This window comes from Lissotriton helveticus, chromosome 8 (assembly GCF_964261635.1).
Source record: "Lissotriton helveticus chromosome 8, aLisHel1.1, whole genome shotgun sequence".
In the NCBI taxonomy this organism is placed as follows: Eukaryota; Metazoa; Chordata; class Amphibia; order Caudata; family Salamandridae; genus Lissotriton; species Lissotriton helveticus.
Genome location: NC_136069.1, coordinates 1,695,664,292 through 1,695,692,276, shown reverse-complemented (window position 1 = coordinate 1,695,692,276; position 27,985 = coordinate 1,695,664,292). Strand labels below are relative to the sequence as shown.

Sequence of the window (27,985 nt, the reverse complement as noted above, 5' to 3'; positions counted from 1 at the left end):
TGTGAGCTGCACATTTTCATTACATGTATTAGATGTGTGCATTTGGGATAATCACTCATGGGTTAAGGAAGGGATGGTGTAGGTGAAAATTATAGACCCATGTATCTCGCTTCATCTGTAAGAATGTATAAATACCTTGTGCCTGTAGGGGCAGTTCACTGGCCCTTGCCTGCAGAGTGAATCCCACAGACTATGTGTTACAGAGCTCACTCTATCACTGCTGCTGAAGATGGATTTAACGCATAAGCTCGTCAGTGTGTTTTGATCAGAGGTGGTCTCACTGCTGGGACCCATATTTATCTTCAGGGCACACGCCTAAATGATGGGTGTTACTCTGTGCCTCATATTTCTGCTGTTCTCTCATGGTGTGGAAGCATACCTTCAGTCAGCCTGTAAAATCAAGCCCTGGAAGCAACAGGTGTATACCAGGGATGGAGACATCCTTATAGCTGGAGTTTTTGTTGTTCACTCAGAAATCACTTTCACCAAACTAACTTTTGCAGAAGAACCATTGCCCGTTTCTTGTGAGGGGTAAGAGCAGTTTATTACATTCTTTATAGAAGTGCCACAGCTGATATCCTGTAAGAATGGTTTATGACATATGTACAGAAGTGCCACAGCTGATATCCTGTACGAATGGTTTATGACATATGTACAGAAGTGTCACAGCTGATATCCTGTGTGTGTAAGAATGGTTTATTACATATGTATAGAAGTGTCACAGCTGATACCCTGTGGGTGAAAGAATAGTGTATTACAGTATGTACAGAAGTGTCACAGCTGATATCCTGTGTGTGTAAGAATGGTTTATTACATATGTATAGACGTGTGACAGCTGATATTCTGTGGGTGAAGGAATAGTTTATTACAGTATGTACAGAAGTGTCACAGCTGATATCCCGTGTGTGTAAGAATGGTTTATTACATATGTATAGATGTGTCCCAGCTGATATCTTGTGTGTGTGTGTGAGAACAGTTTATTACAGTCTGTACAGAAGTGTCCCAGCTGATATTCTGTGTGTGTAAGAATGGTTTATTATATTCCATTTGGAAGTGTCAGAGATGATGTCCTGTGAGGGGTTAGAACAGTTTATTACACCCTTTAGGGAAGTTTTGGAGAAGATGTCATGTGACTGGTTAGCACAGTTTATTACAGTGTGCATTCAAATGCCACAGCTCAAATCTTGTGTGTATAAGAATGGTGTATTACAATCTGTGTAAGTGTCACATCTGATATCGTGTGAGGGGTTAGAGCAGTTTATTAGAGTCTTTATGGAAGTGTCATAGCTGATATCTTGTGTGGAGTAAGAACATTTTATTACAGTATGTTTGGAAGTGTCACAGGTGGTATAGTGTGAAGCGTGAGCACAGTTCATTACAGTATGTATAGAAGTGTCACAGCTGATATCCTATGATGGTTAAGAGTAGTTTATTATTATTATTATTTAGCTTTTAAAGCGCCTGGTTACTCCAACCAGAGTTTCCCCACGCTAGAACACCATCAGACACCTAACAAATGACCTATGCCGCCAGGCCGTCAAAAAGACACTACTTTCGTCCTTCGTGTGGGTGTTGAAAAAGCCAGTTTTTACATGTTTTCCTTAACATAGTTTCCGATACAGACATCCGTAGATCCATAGGCAGATCATTCCATGCCTTAGCCGCCAAAAAGCCAAAGGATCTCTCTCCCGCTCGAGCCTTTCGTACCCTGGGCACGTGCACTTTGGCTGTGCCCAATGATCTCAGGTTTGGGGCAGGTCGATATGCAGTCCAAAGCATAGGGCCTAAAAAGTAACTCTGGCCTGCATAGGGAGCCATTGAAGTTTCATCACGGTTTCCCCCACTGATGCCTGCCTGGGACTATTCAAAATCAGCCGAACTGCTGCATTCTGGACCTTCTGCAGGACATTCAAATTTCTGGCAGTCACCCCTAGATACAGTATGTTACAATAGTCAAGGTGCGAAGTAACAAGGGCCTGTAAAATAGTTCTTTTTGCATCAAGTGGAAGTAGGCCCAACAACTTTCGTAGCATTTTAAGGATGTCAAAGCAGGCCCCAGATACAGCGGGTATCTACTCTGAGAAGGACAGATTGTCGTCAATCCACACTCCCAAATTTTTTAACTTAGCTTTCGGGACCGGAGAAAGTCCCAGTTCCTCCGGCCACCATAGCTGAGACCAGAGTGAGGGCTGTTTACCGATTACCAACACCTCAGTCTTCCCTGCATTCAACTGAAGACAACTGTGTTTCATCCAATCAGCGAGCACACCCAAGCAGATCTTAAAACCAGATGCCATTCCAGACTCCTTTTGCTCCAGAGTAACAATTAACTGAGTGTCATCGGAATACAGTATGTATAGAAGTGTCACAGCTGATATCTGTGTATGGTGACAACAGTTAATTACAGTATGTATAGGAGTGTCACAGCAGATATCTTGTGAGGGGTAAGAACAGTTTAGTACAGTATGTATAGAAGTGTCACAGCTGATATCCTGTGAGGGGTAAGACAGTGTATTACAGTATGTATAGAAGTGTCACAGCTGATATCCTGTGAGGGGTAAGAACAGTGCATTACAGTATGTATAGAAGTGTCACAGCTGATATCCTGTGAGGGGTAAGAACAGTGCATTACAGTATGTATAGAAGTGTCACAGCTGATATCCTGTGAGGGGTAAGAACAGTTCATTACAGTATGTATAGAAGTGTCACAGCTAATATCTTGTGAGGGGTAAGAACAGTTTATTACAGTATACATATATGTGTCACAGCTGATATTTCGTACAGCAAGAACAGTCGACTACAGTATGTATAGGTCAAATGCCCCAGTAGAACAGACAACCATCCCTTGAGTTTCATAGAGCGCATCTCTTGCACTGCTTGCATGCTTGAGGCCTGTTGCTCCCAGCAATCCCTCCTGTAGCGCCTTTATCAGGCTGTGTATCAGGTTTAAAGGGTGTGTAGGAACGCAGACAATGTGATTTTTATGTAAAATTAGTAATGCATTATTTTATTAGCAGTTAAACTGAAATGAAAAGACCCGGGAGGTGAAATAATTTTTTTCATAGGAACAAGTTACAGGTCACATGAGGAATCGAAGCATGTAATGGAAATACAGAATGGGGCACAGCTTGGTTAGTAAGATTGGAGGGGTGAGCCTTAGATTTCCTAACAATCATGCTGGTTTATAATGTTAAAATATATCTTAAGACAAGCAGGGTGCAAGAGAGGGGCTTAAGGGACAGTGGAAAGGGAGTAAAATGTGGATTGGTAGAAGAACTAAGTGAGAAATTTGTAAAATACCCAACACTTTTGTGTACTTTCAAAACAGAGAGAGGGAGAGTGTGTGTGTGTTTGGGGGGGGTTTGTCTGCGCATGTGTGTGCAAAACACCCGACTGAAATCCGCCAGACAACTCACCATTCCTGATTGAAAGCACCTGTACACAACTATTCATCAGAAGATACATTTGTTATGGGATATAACACCCCAAACACGCCGCCACCCCTGGGTAGCTAGACCCCTGAGAATTGATGGCTGTATTAAATGCCACATAAGATTTACTTGGGGAGGTTTATGTACTGCAACCCATAAACTTACAGACAAGTGCCTCTTCTCAGATCAGGATTTGTTTACATGCAGAGATTCACAATGGGCTGCCAAGATAAGCTTCCAGTTTACTTTATAATAAATGTACTTTTGGAAGTTGTGATTTCTTCCCATCAGCGTGCAGACACGTTTATGTCAGGCGAGGACGGTACGGGGTTACTGGGAGCAGGGAACGTGCCCAGTGTTTGATGTCAGCTTCTAATGTGAGGTGCTGTGAATGTCAAATAGCAAATGGGGAAAGGATGTAGTCCTACGGCTAGAGTGGTCAATGTCAAAGTTGGGGAACTAAGGTCGATTCTCGGCAACAACGCTCAATATCATGTGATTCTGGTCAAATCACTTAGGGGCATATTAGCAAGAACCTCGTTAAAATTATCGCCATTTTAGTGGCAGGAAACCAATGCTAAAACGGCAATAATGGGCTTGCTAATATGCGTTACAGAATTCCAATAGACACCCAGGTTAGATGTGCAGGACATCGCTGTTTTAGCTGCAGTTTCCTGACGCTAAAACGGGGATCATTTTAACAATGTTCTTGCTGATATGCCCCACAATCTCCCCGTGCCTAACAAAAATGAATGTGCCTCTTGTAATGAAACTGGTACTAAGTAGAGCGCCCTGATACCCGATATCTTTGGGTCTAGTTTGCGCATCAATTCCTGTTGAATTTTGAGTGTTACATGAGATGGGGTGAGCAGATATTTTCTCTGTTGAGTTCAGGGGTGTAGCTTGGTCAGTAAGATTTGGATGTGTCAGTGTTGGATTTTCCAGTTATCATGCTGCCATATCATATTAAAACATATGAGAAGCAGGGAATGATTGCAGGTTAAGAGGTGAGGAGATGAGTACAGATTGGTAGGGTACTTAGAACACAATATTTTGCAAAGTAAACAATATTTTTTAAGAGTTTCAAAACAGACAAGCGAATGCTTGTGTGTTATTTGTCTCTGTGTATAAGTAAATATTGCAAGTGTAATTTGACAGATACCTCACCATACCTGACTAAAAGCAGCTGTCCCCAACTACTTACTAGATAATTAATTTATCTGGGGGATGTAATGCCCCAAACACCTCCACTAAAGGTAAGTCCCTGCTCAGGCTTCCATAATTTGTTGCAAATATGGGCAGAGTGTGTAAGCATAAGTTATAGAGTGGAGTTCTATAAAGTAGAGTGCAGTGTCATACACTGGATTGTTACACATTGGACTAGTTTACATTGCAGTGGAGTGTTGTGCTATGGATCCTCATTAAGCGGGGTGTTGTCGAGTTGCCTGTCGTGAGTGTATTGCTCTACAGTAGCATAAACTGAGCAGCATATTGTACAGTTGCTTACTGTGTAGTACAGTGGTGTTAAGTGTGTTATAGTGGAGGGCAGAGAGTGGAGTGATATAGAATGTAGTGCCCGATTATACAGTAGTGTGTCCTCAAGTCTCTTACAGTGGAGGGGCTTAAAGTGGAGCAGCATATCATAGAACGGAGTGGTGTGTTTTAAAGTGGAGTGTGGTGTCAAAGAATGGAGTGGTGTGTCGTAGATTGCAGTGACGTTGAGTGCTATAGAGTGTAGTAGAGTGTTGTAGAGTGGTAAGGCATCTCAAACACTCAAGTGGTGTAGAGTGTTATAGAGTGAAGTGGAGTGTTATAAAGTGGATTTCCATCTTATACAGTGGAGTTGAGTCTCATCCAGTGTCATCCAGTGGTGTACAGTAGCATACAGTGGAGGGCCATAGAGTGCTGCAGAGTGGTCTACAGTGGGTTGACATGTCACACAGCGGTGTGTCCTACACTTGATTAGAGTGTCATACAGTGTGAAAGAGAGGAATAAAGTGTGGGAAAATGGCGTAGAGTGTAGTACATTCCCATAGGGTGGGTAAGCGTATAGTGTAATAGTGTGGTAGAGATTTGTACCATGCTGTCGAGGAAGGACAGTGTGGTAAAATGGATGAGCTCTGAGTGTTGGAGACAGGAGACGTGTATTATAGAGTGCTGTGCAGTTTAGTAGAGTGTTGTAGAGTAAAATAGCGTGGACTAGAGTGTTGTTCAGTGGGATAGGGTGAGGTATTGTATTGTAGAGTTGAGGGGGGGTCCAGTATCATACAGTGCCATATGACGGAGTGAGGTTGTGTCAACTGGTGTGGCATAGCCTGCAGTGGAATTATGTACAGTGTGTTGTTGAGTCGAGTCTCATTTAGTCATGTGTTGTTAAATGCAGTGTCATTGAGTGGAGTGTTAGAAAGTGTAATACAGTGAGTACTGTTTTGGAGAGTGGAGTGGCTTACAGTGGAGTGGTGTGGCATAGTGTGGTGTAATATCATGTGCTACAGTGGAGGGATATAACGTGAACTACCCTACAATTGAGCAAGATGTGGTACAGTAGAGTGGAATGTGGTAGAGTGGAGCGACATGGCAGATAGTTGAGTGCCATGTCATACAGTGAAGTGCATTGGTGTGTCGTATAGAGTCACAAAGAGTCCAGAGGCCTAGAACAGAATGGCATGCCAACTTTTCTGTTAGTAAAACAGAATTGGATTGTAGTTGTGTATAGTAAAACAGCATTTCATAAGCTTACAACTCTCCCAATTGTACAAAATAGGCACGTAAATCCTTTATCCACATTCAATTTGAATTTTTAAAACTATGAGGTAGTGGAGCTTGGAAATAATTTTTCATTGTTTTCTGAAGCCACCTTCCAACTATTCCACACTAGCAATGCTAAATTTATACTCAAGTACTACAGAGATGTCTTAATGTATATAACGGCCATAACAAAACGGAAATACATTGTTATGTGTTTCTCAGACATAAGTAACATTATGTACATATTATCATAACTATTGTATCTGCAAGTGCTTCACTACTGAAATATTTGGGAAAATAAATAATTTTAAAAAGAACTGAGATTTAAAAAAAATTCAAACAAATTAGCTTGAAAAACAGCTACACTTGAAAGTCTGAATTTATACAATACAAACCCAGATTTGAGCAGGATATGCTCCATTTTATATTTTTATGTAGATTTTATGAATACCCACGCAAGCGCTATCTTGCAACTCTTTTAAAAAAACTTAATTTTACTCAGATCAGACCGGCTTTAATGTATTTACAACTTTTGCACAATGACAGTATTCTCCATATTACTGAATTTTTAAAATGAACTGTTAGGCTGAGAAATTGTATGGACAAGTAATGTTTTCTTTTTTTCTTTTTTTGTGATGAATGTATTAGTCTTTTTTTCGTTATTGTAAAGATGATACCGTTCTTTTGCACTTCTGGCACTTTATCTGATACGTGTTTACAATTAATGTGCTTTTAAAATGTACTTTTATGGTTGGTGCAAAAAACCGAAATAAAGTCTTTATTGAATTGAATTGAATTAATATGCTCCATATACACATATGCCCTTTCTATGTAGTCATGTATCTATAAATGTTCCATAGAGTAAAGAAAAAAAACGTTCACTCTCTCCAATGCACTACGGTCTCACCCGATAACTCTCTCAGTAAATACTCTAACTCCAGTCTCTGACTCACCTTAAATTTCAGTCTACTACTCTGATCTCCAGAATAACCCTTTTTATAGTCTACCCTCCTGGCTCACCCCAAATCTCATTTTACTACTATGATCTCCCGAACAACTCTTTCTAAATTCTTCCTTCCTCTATCTCTCCTTTGACTCACCCCAATTCTCATTTTTACTACTATGATCTCCCTAATCCCTTTTCAGAGACTCTTCTCTCCTCCATATCTCCCTTTTCCACACCCCACGCTTCATCTTACTAATATGCTCTCCCAATAAACACTTTCTAGACTCTTCCCTCTTCTATCCCTCCATTGTCATGTCAAATGTCAAAGGTTCTTATATAGCGCCTTATCACCGCAAGGTCTCAAGGCGCTTGCTTTGGGAACGCGTCCTGGCTTTTTCCATGTGAGATAACCCCTACTGGGCATCCCCAAGGTGAAAGCCAGGCATCCCGCCGCGGGGTGGGGGGGGCATAGTGGAGATTAAGCAAGCTATTGCCCAGAGTTGCAGAGTGTGAACCCATGATTCGAGTAGGCACCAAAGCGAGAATTATCAAGTCCGTGGACATTTGGGCTCAAGACCCTGCCGCGTCGGGAATTGAACCCTGGTCCCGGGTCTGACCTCTGCTTCAGGGTCTGCCTAATCTAACAAGTGAGCCACACTTCTCCACTAACCTACTCAATCCTACTAACTATCGCTCAAATTGATTCCTATTTCTCGATACTAATCCAATAGTAATCCTTTTGGGATCTGGTGTAGTGTACTACTCACCAAAAAGCGTTTCGAACTCCTCATCAGGGGTAGTAAACGCTATATAAATACAATTTCAATTGCATCCTTTAGCACATCAGAGGTGAACTGACCCGGTGGACCAGCACTACCGCAGCACACATAGAAAGAAGTATATGCCTCTCAGGTTTGTTTTTGTGCAAGAAGGTGTCTCTTCCTGCACAAAAACTCTGCATGCAATGCAGGTACCCTTGCACCATGGTGCAAGGCTGTCTGTGTTAGTGCTAGGCTGCAAAAAGAGCGCAGATGAAAGGGAAGAGTTCTCCATAGTGCCTTAAATACGGTGCAGTCCTGACCTTTATCTGTCGCGCAGTGCAACGCAGCAAGAAGTCGTGCTGCGCTGCTTGAATTTTACATTAACAGGCCCACAAGTCTCCAAAGTGTGACACTACACACCCAGTTGTTTCTTTCCGGTGCACAAGGATGGAGTGAACCACATGGCTGTGTAGGAGGGGGTGGCCTGGGAAGTGCCTCCTTTATTTATAAAGCCTGCCCAGTACAGGGCGGCATCCACGTGGGGGCCACTCAGGGCAGGCTACAATGATGGGCAACCTTCCCCCAAATGACCTTGTCTCCAGGCAATGCTGGGAGGCCAAACTGGATTCTACAAGTTGGACTGTCCTCTTTTCACCCCTTTCTTTCCTGCTTCTTTCTATCATCCTTTGCCTAATTTTCAGCAAGTCATGTCAGAGGGGATTAGCTAAACATATATTTCAAAGTGCCTGTAAACACTGCTCTACAAACTACGTTTGGCTAACCTTGTAATAGAAATTCTAGTGTATTTGCTTATAAAATGAATACAAATACTTTGTAATCGGGTAAAGTTGGACTGGCCTTGCGATATGGAGAATGTGGCAGACTCAGTGCAAGAGCTGGTCTGCACTGCTAAAGAACCTGGGCCTCATTTATGAGGCTGTGCGTCACTTTTACGCCGCCGGTGCATCACTTTTTGTGACGCACCAGTGGTGTAAAAAATGCACCTTATTGCGCCGTATTTACAAAGTGACGCATCTAAGCAGATGCGTCACTTTGTAAAGTCCTGCGCCACATTATACCTGCGCCAGGTATAATGTATGCAAGGGTGGCGCACTGACGCAAGAAAGGGTCATGGAAGTGACGCAGTGAAATCTATAAGATTTCACTGCGCCATTTCTAGGACAGATATGCGTCAATTTCTTACGCCTGCCTCACAGCAGGCGTAAGACTGACGCAGGCCCTTTCACATGGGGTTTGCCCCATGTGAAAGGACACATTGCTGGAGTTGCGTCACTTTTGTGACACACTCCAGCAATGCGTCACTTTTGCACCATACAGATACGTCAGAAATCCTGATGTATCTGTAACTCCTTGCGACATGATGCGTCATACTGTAAATATGACGCATCATTGGTGTCGCAAGGAGGGCGCAGTGAAAAGTGACGCATCGCTGTTGTCACGCAGCTATGCGTCACTTTTCATAAATGAGGCCCCCTTTTTTTAGTAAATCAAACCGAGGCATTGCCTGCCTCCATGAATGCTCCTGGGCAGCCAGCTATCACAAGGAAAGTGAGCCATCAATCAAAAGATGGTAAGATATTGTACTGATGATCAGTAGATAGGTTGCACTCCTGTTTTTTACTCTGCTCATCATATTTCTATATTTAACTTTGATTAAATCAAGCGTGCTCAGTGGTTACGTGCCACAATCCATCTGTTTTCACGTGCCACAGGGGCAGGGCACGTAACCACTGAGCACGCTTGATTTAATCAAAGTTAAATATAGAAATATGATGAGCAGAGTAAAAAACAGGAGTGCAACCTATCTACTGATCATGATTATTATAAACTGCCTCAACCAGGTTTGCACCCACAAGAAAATGGAAAATAATAGTTTACCTCGAAGTCGCACATTGAATATCCACGAATAAGGCGGAACACCAGATTTCATGAAGCATGTTTATATTTTTAAACGTCAGCAGCGAACTAGATATGAATCATCTACAAGGGATCACGGACTTGTGTTTGACAATTTGAAACGCCATGATTATGGTAAAAAAAGAATTGGTTCTCAAACTGACGAGATTCGTAATAGAACTAGAGCATTCTGGGAGTAGTAGTGTTTATTGATTCCTATACAAGAACGATGCCAGCTGTGAGTTACGTTGAGTTAATGCAGTCCTGCCAAGTATCACGCATTAGGCGTGATGCTAACGCATTTCAGTGTGGTGATCCGCATCACCGCACTGAAATGCGACGTCACGCATATAGCCTGTGCCCACTAAGCGCTGTGATCACAAAAAACTAGTGTCAGTCACTGTCAATGTCAGAGGTCGGCAGCCTGCGCTGCACGGGAGACTTCTCAATGGGAGAGAAGCTCAATTCAACTGTATTGAATCGAAGGCTGCGCAGTAGAGCGGCGTACTTTCACTTTCGGAGTCCTTTGTCAGTTAGTCACAGACTTTGATAGGCCACGTGACAGGACGTCCTGACGCCCGCGGCGTGTGCCCAGCAGGCGTAAATTCAAGCTCCTTGGCTGCTCGCAACGCAGTGGAACAGGCAACTCTACCTAAATCCAAAATGGAAATTATCCCGGGACCGGACCGCCCGACAGTTGGTACGCCGGAGGAATTATTAATTGCCGCTACTGAAGAGGGCACAGAACGGCGCTAGAGAGAGCCCTTTAAATCAGCTGGGCCTCTCCCTGCAGAAACGAATTTAAGTGTTGCAGCGAACTGTTGTATTTTCTTAGTTAGGGGGTAGGTGCTGTGGACTCTCTGGCTCAGGCAGGCACGGATGGCAGCCGGGCTAACAGCACGCAAATAGAAGTCATTAATTCCCATTACCAGCTACAATACAGCACTTCTCGCAGTGAAGACATGCTGCTTAGTTCAGGTGACGTCGCAGCTCAGGCACATTCTAAAACTGCTGTTTCAACCCGTGCCCCCTTTACCCCTGCCCAGCAAACCGAAGAGCTCAGCCACCAGGAGAAACGATGTCGAAGTGGTGAAGCGCTCAGACTGGTACATGCAGAAGCACTTGTTTATCGGCAGCCGACGGGTGAGTCTACAGGCTCTGTGTGTCCCGTTCAGTTGATCTCTACAGCATTTCGTTATCAATACAAGGCAGCAATGCAGGTTACTGCCCACCATTCATTTCAGAATGAGCATGCCCCGGAGTTTTTGTTTACTCACAGGACGAATTGTATTCATGTTGTAAGTGTGATAAATGATGTCTGGCAATTTCCAGCTCAGTGCAACTGTAGCCACAGAGGAATATAAGTTTGTCCTTCCTGGTTCAGTAGTGCTAGTTACTTCTTATAGTGCTACGAGGAGCCAGGCTGTGAGTGAGCACATGAATATGGAAATTGTTTCAAAATTGTATTGTGTACAGTATAAGATAGACTGCCACAAAAACTGCAGACATTTAGAGTGCATAATAAAGCAAGGGTAACCTTTCATTTCATGAGGTTTGCTCCAGTTGCAAGATATTAGAACTTGTGTAAGAATTTTTATATTTCTCTTTCCGTGCAGCTCATTACTTGGTTTTACTTATGAGAAAGTGTTACTCTAAGTGTCACACATTCGGTAGTTAAATGTCATTCATACGTCCACTAATACCATGTACATGCCACACATAAGCAAGTGCCCTCCAATTTCTGGTAGTTCGCAGCAGTTTTTAAATCTTCTTAGTTTCTCTTTGCTTAGTTGGGTGTAATTTCTTATAGTTAAATGTTTTACTTGTCTAAATTACTTGATTTTGCTCGCTAGAAAGTGTCACTCATAGTCATTGAAATGTCACTCATAATTACAGTGACATTATGAAAATGTCACACATAGCAATCTTAAACCTTGGCAGCTATGTTAATGGGAGGTATAGCCCAGGTACATGGGGAGGGGCTTGTGTTGTTTAAGTAGCATGGGGGAGTGTTGAGAACTAAAATTGCTCTATCTAAAGGAAGGAAGGTCGGAACTGGTTTCAGCAGGTACGTGAGGGTTTTAGGCAGGACGTTAAACAAAAGGTGAACAGGTTTCTGTAACTTAACTGTATGTCATAAACAGCAGGGACGACCAAGCACAATTAAGTGGGTGTGGAGTTAAAAATAAACGAAGCATCTTTTTCACAAGAATTGGGTGTATGTCATACTAATGAAACGGAAGGAAGCTTGATGTTGTTTGAAAGTGGGGATTGATAATGGGTGGATAGAGGTTAGATGCCGAAGCACTAGGAAGCAGGGGAATGCAGTTCGAGAGGAAATGAGAGTATACGGGCAGAGCATTCTGGTGAGGGAAAGGGAATGAGTTTAACACGCAGGCATCGGGAAGAGACCCAAATAATAATGTGTTTAACAGGGAATTTTTCACGGATTAGAAATGTGAAGATTTCATCATTACGCTCTCAGTTTAATTAGGTTGAGGATTGTCATTGCGGTATTTATGTTAAAGACGATAGACAATTGTTAAAGAGGTTGTCAATATTTAATGAGAAAGTGATACATTGCACACATATTTACCGTTGTTTTTATTGATCTTTCTAGTTACCCCTGACGAAAGGCCCATTGAGGCCTGAAATGCATTGGGATGTTTAATAAAACTGCTTTTGATGAAAATTGCATTACTACGTATTCTTGATTGAAGAGGCACGGATGGCCCATTGAGAGTATGAGAAACACAGAAAATTAGCATTTCCTTACAAGAGGATGTAATGTGCCAGAAAATGAAAAAACGAACGTTGGAGAAAAAGTTATTACAATAAGTGTATTACAGGATTTAAAACAGTCAGAAAAAAAGGAACCACAGATTTCTGCAATAGCAGCAGCTACAGTGCCGTGGTTTGGGGCACTATCCAGTGCCCTAATGTTCAGAAAGATATTGTACTGTACATATGTAATGTGCACGTTTTGCGCGCTATTTACACATGAGATTGCCTGCTGAAAGTCTTACTTGTACCTGTAAAGTTTGCACAGTATTTTGTTTTAATGTAGAATTAATTCACAAAGGCATTTGTGTGGGTCTCAGTGACTGAAACGTGTCTGCAATTTGCACACCAAGGTGTGCGTTTTAAAAGTTTCGATTGCATTCCAAAGACAACCAAAAAAAGTGGCCCTTTAGGTATCTGAGCTGCCCTGTGGAGATTGCAAACACGTCCAGGTTTGAGAGAATTCCCAGAAGTGCACATGGAAATCCACCCACGCACAGCGTAGGATGTCACACACTTCTTCTCCAATATAGTTACGTTTGTCGATTGGCTGCAGATAAAAAAACAAAAAAACTCTGCTCATTGAAAATATATTTTAAAGGAAAAAAAATCCCCTCTGCAACAAACTCAAAAAAACATGACATTAGGTACATTTGCATACTACATTTACACACTTATGGCAACGTTTTGTAACCCCTTCCATGCTGTAAATGTTTTTGTACTTGTATAGCGCACAGCTACCCGCAGTGGGTTTCCCGGCGCTTGTACGAATACCGCAAGGGACCCCTTCCTGGCTTTCCCTGTGAAGTGTCCACTCCTGGGCACCCCCATGGTGCAGACCAGGCATCCCTCGCGTTGTGGCGGCCGTTGTGGAGACTAAGCAAGCTATTGCCCAGAGTTGCAGCGTGGGACCCATGATCAGAACAGGCACTGAGGCGAGAATATCCGGTCAGGGGAATTAATGAGCCCGAGACCCGCCGAGGCGGGAATCGAACCCTGGTCCCTGGCCAGAGCTCTGCATCGAGGTCTGCCTGCTCTAACCTTTGAGCCACACTTCTCCATGCGCATGACGAGCTGAGCTCGTCATGAGTTGCGCCTCTCGCATGCTCATGACGAGCTCAGCTCGTCATGTAACGCAGTATTTCAAAAAAAGCCGCACAGCGCAAAAATTACCGCCGCACGCTTGCGGTTAAGAGAACATTATTGCGTGCGATTGTGATAGAAAAACATTAGGAATGAAGCATAAATTGTGGGTCGTCCCCTTCTTCCCATGGCCTCCCCCGTGCCATCAACTATGAAAGTACGTAGGGAGAACCCTCCCACTTTCTGATTTTCCTCTGTTCTGATGTACAACAGCGGCCGTATTACGCATTTTCATTGTTTGCCCCCGAAGCACCATTTTAAAAGTGCGCCGGGTGCAAACAATGAAAATGCCCCCTATTACCATGAACGCGCTTCCGCCAGGGCAGACGCTAACCCGCCCGGGCCTGGAGTACGCTTTCATGTGAAAACACGAAGCACCTAGAAGGTGGCACACTGTGAGTGTGCCCCCTGAGGGCTTCTTTGCCTGTGTTCCCGCATCTGTAATATGGCGCTGGCGCAGAGGCAAAGGAATTCCCTCATTTGCATAGGCCACTCCCCTATGCAAATGAGGGAACATCCCCTGAAGGGAGCAACGGTGCTTTAAGTGCGCTAGCGCTATCGGTATTACTGAAGGGGGTGAAAAAGCATCTGCGCCCTCTTCTGTAATTCCAAAATGCCCCAGTGGTATGCAAAGCGGGCACAAATGTCCTGTTTGCCCCCGGGCACGGCCTCTGATTTAAATGCCTGCAGTGTCTTCCATTTGCGCTCAGATTACAGAAGACTTAAGTTCCTGTGTAACTTATGTGGAACACTTGGAAAACGTGGATTATTCATTTTACATAAATTGCACAAAATGCCCAAAGTAACATCAGTCTGGCATTTTGCATGCATGAACACATTAAGCAGTATAAAATAAACCCACAAAATGAAAAAGAAACTCAGACAACAGCTTGTGGTTGGTTCGTTCATACTCTTGGAACGTTTGCATAATAATTGCAGTGCTTAATTTGAGCAGGTGATGTCAGCACCAGCAATGAATTGGTTTTTGGTGCTCGGCACTAGTTCTTAATTATCAAGGACTTAGGACAGTCTGCCACATGGTGGCGCTGCTCATCTAATTTAGAGATGAGCAAAACAAGGAGTTTTTTTTTTAATACAATTAATCCACATTAAAAATGACTCCCCAGCCATTCCTTTAGCTTTATGGACCTGGAATAATCTGAACTGTCACATTTACATGGAGAGATGATTAGCAGTTGTTTTGGCAGCAATGACAAGGGCGATGGGTGGTGCAAGCTGCAATGGCCTCCTGGTCATAGGCCTAGCACTTAATATTTTACAAATTAAGCACTGAATAATTGGAAGGTGAAATACTGAAACTTATGCAAGATCACAACTGCGTGAACGAAATTTCCCCTGTGCACACTTTTATATAACTCAAAAACAAAACTGTGTGGCATATTACCAACAACTAGCTTTAATTATCGCTATGTTGGTTTAGCAGCGATATTCTTATCGCCGAGCTGCGGCGATTTTTATCACTTAGGAACTTTGCCATTATCAAGGTTTATCTCCTAAGCGATAAAAATCGGCCGAAATGCATGAATATCGCTGAAAAGTCAGCGATATTCATGCATTACCGAGCTAATGCTCTTAGCCATGTTATCCACCTCCCATTGGATAACATGGCTAAGAACTGCTCTGGGCAGGTGTTAGCTTTTGGAGATATTCGAGCTTAGCGCGAATATCTCCAAAAGTTGGTAATAAGAGATAGCGATGTTAGCGACTGTTTCCAGTCGCTAACATCTTGGCACGCCCACTTTGCATGTCATGCAAAGCGGGGCCCAAGATGGTCGCTATCTCCTACTAGCTGTCACTAACTGGTGCTAGCGACAGCTAGGTAATAGGGAGATAATTTTATCTCCGCTTTCTTGGCTTTTAAAGCCAAAAAAGCGGAGATAAACCCCCTTGATAATATGCCCCTGTGTTGCCAACAGGTGGTGTAATGTTATGCTTACTTTACAGTTGTGTGAGAGGGGCGGTGGTGGAGCTCCTGTCCAAAAGAGATAAATGGAGTTTTTCTCCTATTTTCGGCACTTGTTGGCTTTTCCAAGAAAACTCAAGGTTACGCACAGGTTGAGTCTGGCAAGGGCATCTCAGTTCCTATAGGTTTGGTAAAGACATTTGAATGATAAATATCATAAAAACCAATACAATAAATTTCAAATGTAATCTTTTTTGCAAATCTACTAACCTTAAATGAGTGACGTAGGCCTGACTTTTCCTACAGGTAGAAGTTATGATTGCAGACGGAGGGCAGTTCTCTTAATTAGTAAAATGGGCATAAATTGTAGTAAGTTACAACCCCTGAGTAATGTGATTCATGTGGCAGTAAATGAGAAACTGATTGACTGTGCAAATGTCCCCGGTCCAAGTCCAACTTAACGCATCCTCTGCTCTTTTAACCCCTTGCATGCGTCGGATGACCTCTGGCAGTCCGACATCACGGTAGGGCGCGTGCGTCAGATTGCCTGGAGCCGTCCGATTTGCCCACGCGTGAAATATTCCCACACTGCGGGAACATTTCGAACACATTCAAGGGGTTAATGAGGGCGTCTCCTCCCCCGTCACTGTGGGCCCAATTCATGAAGTGACATTTGGTGGTGATGTGAGTGTATGACCAAATGTAACTTTTTTATACCTGACTGGAACCCACGAAGGGTTTCCCGACAGGGTGTAAATTGATTAATGAATCTTGACATCTCTGTCATCTGTGCAAAGAAATCACCAGTAGCGGCCTGACCCCTGCCAAAGTGGAGGGGGAGGCCGGAAGAGGGAGCTGGGGTGTTGGAGTACAAAATAATAATAATCTTTTTAAACAAATTATTTACCTGATTGCTGGCGCCGTCCTCAGAATCGCCGCTCTGGGCAAAGGCCTCCAGAGAGCACTGTGGCCAATCTTGATGCTGCATGAACCTCTACCTTCTCAATCACTTTTCTGAAATTTCTTCTAAGTCCAAAGGTAAGCCGGCTCCTTGGATCCGACCCAAGCTCCATTGTGGTTGGCCTTGACTTTTGATATGACCTGGTCCAGTGCGACTAGATATCCATGGTTGGCACTTTGACATTTTAGGTGCTATTATTCACAAAAGATTTTAAAAATGAATAACTCTGGTTCTAATGATGGGTTTAACAATTGGATTTAATTCATTTTGGTGTCTGTTTGTCAAAATGAACTACATTTTTCTAAATTGGCGTGCAATTTGGTTGTTGCGTTTTCACTTTGCAACAGTTTGCGTGCTGCATACATATACTGCAGAGCTGGAGGAATTCCTTCTCTTCAGGATGGGAAGAGAAACAAACCACTCCCATAGTTGGTGTGAATGTGAAAGAAGAGCTTTCTACATAGGCAAACATGTTTTCAGTCAGTCTGCTTACCAGGCACATTATGGGGAATATTGTTGATCAAAAAAAGTATAAATCTACATGTGTATGTAAATCTATAGGATAAGATTTGTTTTCATAAATCAGGACTGATATTCAATTATTAAAGACTGTCCCCTTGCATTTTGTTTCATTACTACTGTTGCAAAGTTATCCTGTGTCCTGGGCACCTCCAACCTTTTGCTGACTGGTACTGGGGGTAACTGACTCTGACTGACTCTGACTGACCCTGGACTCTTCCTAACCAGACCCAGGGCCAGTTCTATACTGAAAACAGAATTAGAACACAGGGAAGACACTTATATACACTAGGGTACAATATGGGTTAGGTACCCCTGAGATTGGCTTGGCCTCGCCTACTAGGCCCTGGTACATATAGAGCAGGGGGATTGAACTACCTCTAAATCCCTAGCATAAAATTGGGCTGGGTAGTTTAGAGGCCAGCAGCCTTGTCTGCACTTGTATGTGTGCACTGCTGGAACCTGAGGTCTGTTTAAATTAGCCCTGTGTTGCAGGGCTGCTTTTAAAATGCAAATAGTGCCCACACTTGATGTTTATTTTTTGGGGTACACCTAAGTGTTTCAGGGGAGGGGTCAGGTACTTATAAGGGGAATCCTTTTAGAAGGATTTTATATGCCCTGGGTTACTGAAATTGCACATTTCACTCCCCACATTATAGTAAAGTGCTTCCCAAAATCTACTTTTGTGCAAGGAGCACTGGGGAAATGAGGATCTGCAATATTGTTATCTATTCAGCACCCCTAAAGTCTTTCCTAGGTGTTCCCTGATTGGAGGGTCCTGTAGATATAAGCAGGATCCTTATAAAAACATAAACAAAAAGACCTAACAGTGGAACCTTCTGATTGCCAGCACCTAACCTGGTATCACTCCCTCAATCTTGTCCCGTCTATACTAGCTGGGATCTGTGTGCACACTGAATAGCACCCACCGTCACAGTGCTTGTTCCCTCAGGAACCTAACAATTCAAAACAAAAGCACAGGTGCACCACACAACGGAACTTATTCAAGGAGGATAGTTATGAAGTCCATATCCAGTAAAGAAAGTTCTTCAATGTTTTCTTTTTTATTTTTTTATTCCATTTTCATTTCACGTAGGTAAAACACAGAATCCAGTTTTAATGACTCAACACAGTGCAGCCGACGCGTTTCGTCCTAGTGGAGGACTTCTTCAGTGCTGCTAGATACAAACAAATAAATATACATATATAAAAAACAACAATTACGATAAAAAAAAGACAATCTATACATAAATACAGATGGGCTAATTACCATCCCATATACTCATCACACTAATTTTACATATTTACACATTATACACAGCAAAGACAGACCAACAAGATATTAAACAGTTATTATTTATTATTTATTTTTAGAATTTTTATAGAGCAGCTGATACCTTCCAGGCTTCCTGGCGCTGGAGAATACTTCAACTAAGGATAGCTGGTAGCGGGCAACAAGCGGGAGGATAATTAGGGGAACAACCAGGTCTTAATCCGTTTCCGAAAGGGAAGGAGTTGAGGGATTTGGCGTATGTCGATAGGCAGACTATTCCATAATTTGGCCGCTGCGACCCGAAATGATCTTCCCCCCGTTCTAGCTTTGTAATATCTGGGCACTTTTGTCAGATATGCCGAGGAAGAACGCAGGGCTCTGGTGGGAGTGTACCATGAGAACATATCTTGCACAGGTCTGGGTCCAAGTCTATGCAGCGCTTTAAAGACAATGCAGAGGGACTTGAACGCCACCCGCTGCCTCAAAGGTAGCCAATGTAGCTCGGCCAGGGCCGCCGAAGCCGAGGATCTCCTCGTCCAGCCAAGAGCTAGCTTAGCGGCGGCGGACTGAATTCTTTGAAGCCGGTCTAACAGCGTGATTGGGGACTCAAGAAGTAGAGCGTTGCAATAGTCAAGGCGACTAAGTATAGTGCACCTGACTATCATCGCCCGAGCTTGTGAGGGGAGGAGTGGCATAATTTTACGCAAGGAACGTAAAAGAGCTGAGCACGTCCCCACTGTTTTGGCGACCTGGGTGTCCATGTTCAGTTTATTATTGAGCGTGGCTCCCAGGTTGCGGACCGAGGTAACTGGCAGTGGTTTGACCCCGAATTCCGGAGGCCAGAAATCACTCGGGAACTGACGAGAAATATAATTTCCCGCACAGTACAGAACCTCTGTTTTGGAGGAGTTAAATTGTAAGGAGTTCCTGTGCAACCACCCAGCCGTCTCTCTTAGGCAGTCATGGAAGGAGGTTAAGGGGATAAAGCCTTCTCCCTCCCATGAGAGAATGAGCTGGGTGTCGTCAGCATAATTGATCGTTGTTATCCCGAAAGACTTGATTATCGTTATTAGTGGTTTAAGATACACGTTAAAAAGAATGGGGCTGATAGAGGAGCCCTGGGGAACTCCCTGAGGTACTGAGGCAAAAGCGGATTGGAATGGAGGGAGGGAAACCGCCTGTCTTCTGTCCTGCAGGTAAGAATGAAACCACAACAGGGCCGTGCCCTCCACACCTGCCTCGCGGAGTCTGTCCAACAGCGTCCCGTGGTTGACCGTATCGAATGCGGCTGACAGGTCCAGCAGTATCAATGCTACTGGCTTGCCCCTGTCTGCATGCATGCGAAGGTCCTCCATGGCTGTCAAGACTGCTGTTTCGGTACCGTGAGCAGGACGGAAACCGAATTGGAGTTCATCCAAGAGGTTGTTCTGTTCTAGGTGCGTGGAAAGACAAGAGCTTACCCAACGTTCGACCACTTTTGCAGGAAATGGCAGGAGGGAGATGGGTCGGTAGTTAGATAAACAGTCAGGGCTCAAGGAGGGCTTTTTCAAGAGCGGGGTAACGAGCGCCTGTTTCCAGGGGGTTGGTACATATCCGCAGTGTAGAGAATAATTGCATATTCGTCGCAAAGTGCCAAAGAGTTCTGATCCAAAGTTTTTCCAAATTTTTGGAGGGAGGGGATCGAGAGGGGATCCCGAGGTAATTCCGAGTGCCAGTCTTTCAAATTCGGATTCAGGAATAGGGAGGAATTCCCGAAGCCTGGCCATAGGGATGGGGCCTGAGGAAGTCAAGTCCTGCGAGCTGGTGATGGCTCCCAGGCTGTTGGAACATCCCAGCGCAGGGGGAGCCTTTAAGTTATGGATAATGGTGTTAATTTTTTCTGTGAAAAAAACAGCGAGACTGTCACAAAGAGCTTGAGTGGGAGGCTGAGTAATTGTGGCACATTCTGGGTGAGTTAAATTTTTGAGTATCTGAAAGATGCTTTTCGAGCTATTGGGGGCATTGGCAATAGTAGAGCAAAAGTAGTTTGTCTTACTTTGCACTATGGCAATTTTATATGCCCGGAGGTTGTCTTTCCAGATAGATTTATTAGTATCAGTGTAGCCTTGCCTCCATTTTCTCTCAGATTGTCTGCAAGCTAGTTTAAGGGCTCTCAATGAGTCATCGAACCAGGGGGCTGGTAGTCTTCTCTTGGGATTACTCTTTTTCTGAGGGACAAGAGAATCCGCGGTGTTGGAAATCAGTGTGCAGAGGGCCGTATAGTTGTCCTCCACCGACTGCAAGGTGGAAAAACTATTCTTCACATTGAATACGGGGCCAGTCAGTCTTAGTTTGTCCAACACTTTCCAATCTCTATACAGCGAATCGCGAGAGGAACTATTATAAAACTATTATAAAAGTTCCTATTTACATTAGATGAGCAATACATAAATACGTAATATTCTCTGACATAAAAATGAGGGTCAAAGGTCCAAGGAAGGACAGAATTAACAGAAGCAACCTCATGTTTGCCTATCTCCAGTGACAACATATTATTCACGCTTCACTACATGAGGTAGGAACACTGTAATCCATTGTCAGTGGTTACAAAACAACAGGAGATAGGAAGAGAGAATAACAGAGTGGAATTGTCCATTGGGGCTTGGAGGCAGTAAAAGGCGGAACAATCAAGAATTTAGAAAGAAAATTTGTCATGGCAAGAACCGAATATATACAAATTCCATCATGAAATGGATACCCGAGAGGAGAGTTTAAAGTGTCACAGCTTGGTCAAATAAGCCAATCCCCCATATTAACGGATCGACAGAAAAGGCAACAAGACGCCATGAACTCAATAAAAACAGTAAGCAGATGAGTACCCACCACTAGATGATGGTAGAGTCAAACACATCCATGAACTGAGAGGTCATAGGATTACCTGCTAGAGAGCTGTTTCCCGTCCGGTAGATTCTACAATATGAATAACGGCAATCAGAAAAAGTTGGGATTTTAGCAGTAGTAACGGAAATAGTGCTATATTAACATAACAAATCCCATTTTCTCTAAACATACATTATATCAAGGATTAAAGCCGTCTATATAAAGGCCATGCCTAAAAGGCACGTCCCACCATGATGATGTCCAACTCCGCCAGGTTATATTGGGATGGTGCTCAAAGTAAATCATGTAGAAGTGTATCTGAAGTGAGAGAGGAATATTACAAATCCAACATAAGAGCCCAATAGAGGCATGACTATTATCAGCAATACTGCTTAGACTGATGGAAAAACAGTAGGATTTACATGATATCATGCTAAGATGGGACAACCTAATAAATCAGCACATACCTTTCAAAGTATCACGCGAAGGCCTAGAGGTAAGACAAGTGACACCCCCTGATGAGGGATAGGCCTGTGCAATAAACAACACTGCTAGACCTGCGGGGAAATAATTAATTCTGATCAATAATATCCTTTCCATGTCCCAAGGTACGATGCTCAATTGAGCAAGCTAACTAACACAATAACATAAACTCGGTAAAGAGGGCTGTGAGCTCTCTAACTACTCCTTACAACCCTGAGCATATGTTAAGTGAGGAGGAGTGCATATATCTACCAGTCCTGGAACCAGTTTTCCCTTGTATCTACATTTTGACCAAAATACATAAGGGTGGCCCCTTTCCACCGGGCCGCCCCTAGTATTTCTGGCGTTAACTCACCCACCAAAAAACTCTCTGAATATGTGGCCCATTACATACAGCCCCTAGTGCAAAACTTACCAACTTACATTTAGGACACAAAATTTATCTTGGGGAAATTTGAAGGCTTCAATTGGTCCGAGACCTTAACCTTTGTGACTCTGGACCTAACCAGTCTGTGTACGCTTATCACAAAAGAATTTGGGGTAAAAGCACTACAATTTTATCTGGGACAAAGGACGACAGACCATTATTCACATAATGAGGTTCTGCTGGAAATGACTGTTATCATTCTGTCAAAAAATGTCTTCATGATTCTGAATGGTTTAATCAAATTCAAGGCACAGTCTAAGCGGTCTAAGCAGTAGATGGGGATATTAAGGAATATTATGTGGCCCCCTTCCCGAGCTAATAGTGGCCCGTGGGAACTCCCTCCGCTGTGACTGAACCTATTTGAGAGGGGTGGGAGTGCACAGTTACGGTTCTGAGCCTTTACAGGCCCCGGGGACCCAATCTTCGAGGAAAATGTTCTTTTGAAAGGGAATGGGGGTGGAAATCCCACTTCTTGAGCAAAGCCTGGCCCAGGAACCCCAAACCCCAGTGCTTAAGGTGGGTGCCAACCCAGGATAACTGCAACACAGATTTCTGGGGGCTGTGTGGGTAGCCTCCAGGGCTCCCATGGTCCCACTGGGTGCCCTTGTGCATCCTGGGTGCACCAGAAGCTGACTTTTCCCTGCTCCCACCAGGCTCCACACGTCTCCCTCTCCAAACGTTTTTGACCCGGCACAAGGGTGGAAGGAGGGTCCAGGTATCTCTGCCATGTCACCACTTGTTCTTATTTAAAGGACATTGGACTAAGTCTCTGATTACTGTAATGGCTATCACAAGACTTGCCACCATGTTGCAGCCAGCCAGTCAGAGTATTCACTCAGAGAAAGTCCCTCAGCCAATGAAATATCTTGAATTTAACAATTTTGACCTGCAGTCCAGAAATACAAATATTTTTTAACCTTACTTTCTCAAAAACTACTGACTGGATTTACAAAAAATCATAAAAGCATTCTTTCCGGACCAATATCTTGCTTCCCACCACACTTGTGTAATTCAGTTCAGCTCTGGCTGTAGCACGTTTCAAATATCCCTATGGAAAGTGCATGGGAAATTGCACTTTGGATCCCAAGATTTCTAAGTCCCTGCTTGATAGAGCGCCCGTCCATTCAGGAATTTTTGAGAAATTAAGATTCTAAACCTTTATATATCTGGACGATTGAGTCCGGAGATGCTCGCAAGAGTCCTGCAATCACGCAACTTTGAAAAATAAAGTGATCTGGTTGGCAGCAGAGGCTTTTTTTCCCATCGGCCACCTTTTTCTTGAAGTGGAGCAAGAGCTACGACTCGAGCTCACACTCTGATTGGCTAACCTCAACATGAAAATATTTGTTACAATGGCCATTACAGGACTTGGCACTGTGTTCTGAAAATGTTTTTAAAAAGAATATAACGCTGCAGGGTAGGTAAGGATACCCTATCCCCCTAGCCCTTGCGTGGGGATTTTAGAGGGACCCTCCCAGTGGCTAAAAGTAAAAAAAAAATTCTATTTGCTGCATCCTACATTTCTCCCACAGGATTGCAGTAAATAAAAAGTGGCTGTTTTGTTTTTAAATAAATGACCCCCTGGTGGGACCCAGGCCTATTTTGGCCTTTGGGACCCCATCCCCAGGGTTTCTTTCCATAATTAAGGGATGGGGTACACTGGCCCCTTCCTGGAGCCTCAAAGAGGCCATCGGGACCACACACACCCCCGGGGAATATTTAATTTTAAATGGAGGGGGCATGGGGCTCCATACTAAGCCTAAGAACACCATCCCGGGGCAAATTTAATGCATGGGGAGGGAGCCATGTGGCCCCCTTGCATGAGCCTGCTAAAGACCCCGGGCCCCATCCCATGGGACAAGTGTACTTTTTGTTGGGGAGTTGCCCCGTGTTGGGCTCCTCCCCTGTTGAAAGCTCTGTGGACCCAATTCTTGGGAGCACAATTGCACTCTCCTGGACACCCTATGCCCCAGACTCTGTGGGCAGGGATCACAACAGCCACTCTACCAGGTGGAATAGCTACTCCTGAACATAACTCACAGACAGCTTAGAAGGTAAGCATAAAAACTCCTGCGCTTAACTTTCAGACACTTGACAGTGTGGAACTTAATAACCTGCTTCAGGTTCTACTCTGCCTAGGTCCGCCAGGAGAAAATCACAACCCGAGGCTCAGCCACACTCACCAAGAGTGAAAACAACAACACTGCAATTTAGAAAAACCCACCAGATGTGAAGGGCACCAAAAATATCACACTGCAAGCAACATAAGACCAATCGGGGTCCTAGAAGCATGAGTGCCACTCATGCATAGATTAGATAAATCTCTCACTGATTCCAACCACCTTCAGTCCTGGATGAATACTCCAACACTCAGCAGTCTGTAACCAAATACAGGCTGCAAAATAATACACTTAGTCATGTGGCTCTGTTATTCCATATAGGGAATATCCATTACAGGCCTCACCAATAATCCAATACCCTTATTAACATATCTAATGCAACCACTCTACCCCATCTAACAAGGCCTGGAATGACATTTTTAAGACATCTGCTGCTCAATGCTGACCACTGAAGAAATTAACATAGTCCACACCTGAAGGTCCTGACCAAACACATACTATGATTGCTCCTTAAGAGCACTGAATGTCATTCACAGAACCTATGGCCATGAAGCAGTCTATCCTGGTAGGCCCCAGACCCTTTACCCTCCCACCCATACCTGCTGAGGCCGAGAAGACTTCAGAATGTACAACCCTATGTTGTAATTATCACCATGGACTGCAGAGCAGGTCAAAGTTGCCAACATAATACTCAACGTAAAGTGCACAACATGAATGTTCAGTACTCCTGCTTGTGTCATCGAGAATTTATATAATAACTATTGCAATTGAATTGATTACTGACGACTTATTGAAAGGAGCTGTCTTTATACCTAGGTTTCACATTCGTTATTACCGAGATGTCTTGGAGATGGAGTTCGCCATTGAAGAAATTAATAGCAATCCAGACCTGTTGCCAAACATCACCCTTGGACTCTGGATCCTTGACACATGCATGTCGCAGACCAGAGCGCTCCGCGGGGTCTTGGATCTGCTTTCAGGGATGCAAAGAGCAGTGCCAGGATACTATTGTCAGCCTCGTTCAATGCCAGCGGGTGTCATTGGAGAGCTGGAGTCATCCATATCTGGCCCGATGGCCAGGATTCTAGGGCGCTATCACTTCCCCCAGGTAAGGCTGATGGATCCACTGGTATGAGCATGGGACGCGAATGCAAGGATGAATGATGCAATGAGTGGCATGGAGCAGAAGAGTGGATAAGTGGGACATGACTCATCCCTTTATGAAAACAAACCCTAATAGTGATCTCTTGTAGAAGGGTAGTTGCAGTGTCCAGTTTAAGACCCTCAAAAAGACAGTGGACCTGTTGGTATGTGTTTGAGTGTGTGTTAGGTTGCTGGTGTTGTTGTTTTTGATCATCAGTATATAACGCATGAAAAGAGGATCAAAGCCACCACCAGGCTGGCACCTACTGTAATGTTTTGATTTTTTCGACATAGAGCTTATTTATTTTCTATGGTAATTGTTTAGTATAGATTCATATTTGAGGACCTCCTGTTCCTTTACAAAAAGCCACTTGGACTATATGCAGTTAATTCATAAATTAGTCAGGAGCTCCAAGTGATAGCTAATTGCAGTGATCCAACCTACTTAGCATAACACCATGCACTAGGAGGGATTAAGCTTGGGTGAGTAGTAAATATAACACATTCCTAAGGCCCATAGGAGTGCGAAATCGGTGTCTCCAACTTTTGTCTCCAGGGATAGCTTGTCGTAGAATTGGACCCCAAGATTGCGGACTGTGACCTATGGTCGCACCTCCTCTTCTTTGGAAAGGCCCAGAGTTTGGGAGGACGTTCCATGGGGCTTCTACTTGCCAAACAACACAAGAACTCGTTTTTATCCCCATTTAGTTTAAGAGAATTATTTAAGTTTGTCCAGTTCACAATATCCAAAAAGCTTGTCTGAAAGGCTGCCACTACATCCTGCTGGCCACAATTGAGGGACAGAATTAGTTGAGTATCATCCGCATAGTTGACCAGCCTGATGTCATGCGCCTTTATCAGAGTGATCAGTGGCCTCTTATCAACATTAAACAGGGCAGGCCTAAGTGCCGAGCCCTGCGGGACTCCTTAACACAGGGTTTTAAATTCGGAGTGATGGGTGGGCAAGGCAACAGCCTGACACAGATCCGACAGGTAGGATTCCATCCACTTCAACACTGTACCCTCCACTCAAATTGAGGCTAATCTAGCCAGAAGGATGTTATGGTTGACCATGTCAAAGGCATCCAACAAGTCAAGAATGACCAAGACTGTCGACTGACCACTGTCCACCCTCATCCGTAACTCGTTTATAGCCATGAGAAGGGCTGGGTCAGTGCCATGTCCAGGTCTAAAACCTGGTTGTTTTGTAGAGTAATATTTTTCCACTTGATATTCAGCCATTCAACATTTTGTACATGAAACATGAATCACCGCAATTGTGAACAGTAGGACTAAGCAACTAAGTGACTTATTTAGGGTTAGGTGGTTTCACCCAGCTGCCATTTTCCCACCCTTTTTATAATCAGAGAAAGCACTGGGTCACCTTCAGTGGAGTCTGTGCTGCCTCTGCCGGCAGTAACCCTTGATGCAGCAGTCCATCCACCACTTGACCACTGAGTCACAGTGACAGTGGCTAAGCCCTGCTTGTAGCAAGGCTACCGCTACTCATTTTCCTGCCTGTGTTAGCCGTAAGATGCATGGCGGACAGAGACAGGGAAAATGGTGTGTGACCCCCACACACAGGGAAATGCTTTTTGCTTTTAAGAAATACATTCTTGTTTTGGAAATTTCTTTCTTGAAAGCAAACACGTTTGCTTAGTGGGCTCTTTAAACTTGGTGATCATTGCTGTGAAGGGAGTAGCCAGGGTGGTGGCTCCCTTCACATTGGTGAGATTTCCACCAGGATGGTGGGGATCACTTCATAGCACATGCAACCTTCGACCCAGGGGTTGGGGGTCATGATATTCCCCCCACCCCGTCAGATAGCAGATAAAACTCTTAGGAGCATATTTACTAGAAATTGGCAAAGCATGGTTTTATTCCAAAATTGGTAGCACCACGCTCCATCAGTTTCAAAACACAGGGATGCACTGTATTTACAAGAATGTGGTGCACCCCTGTTTCCACTAGGGCTAATGCTAAAGAAGCTGACTGGTGCAAGCGCAAGCACCCTTGCACCATTTTACAAGGGTGCCTTTGCTGCAGGATTGAATGTTTATGCACATAACCAATCTTTACATGCAATTTGCTGTTTCTATGATGTTGCACATATGTATAGAGCAAAATATGAGGAGAAATTAAACATTTCTCCTCATATTGCCTGCCTAAGACCAGGTATTCCCTGGCAATATTATTGGTGCTGCTCCATACCTTGTAAATATTGGGCAGCGTCAAAAAGCAATGTTTGTAGCTGTGGAATGCCAACTGCAACACCCATTGCACGCCCCTTTCGTGCAAAGTGCTGTGTAAATAGGGGCATTATTTACAATGCAGCGTTAAGCCACTTTAGGTGGCTTATGCCACCTTGTAAATAAGGCGACAAACTTAACTCCACCAGAACGCCAGGAAAAAGTGGCTTTCTGGTTGTGTTGACTTATTGTAAATATGTCCCTAAGTCTCTCTAACTCTATAAACAGCCATTTATTTGCATCATAAGTGATTATGGTTTTCCCTCAAACGTTTTGCCTATTTTGCCAACTTTCCTCGAC

At 43.8% G+C, this 27,985-nt stretch overlaps 1 protein-coding gene across 1 annotated transcript in view; it reads left to right on the top strand.

Moving 5' to 3' along the window:
• Positions 1-10,413: 10,413 nt before the first annotated feature.
• Positions 10,414-27,985, top strand: part of LOC144774132 (vomeronasal type-2 receptor 1-like) — a 31,830-nt gene continuing 14,258 nt past the window's right edge. Inside the window, exons 1-2 of the mRNA XM_078659155.1 lie at positions 10,414-10,946; positions 25,110-25,401. Of these exons, the coding sequence (XP_078515281.1) occupies positions 25,144-25,401 (258 nt within the window). The 5' untranslated portion in view covers positions 10,414-10,946; positions 25,110-25,143. The remainder of the gene's footprint in view (positions 10,947-25,109; positions 25,402-27,985) is intronic.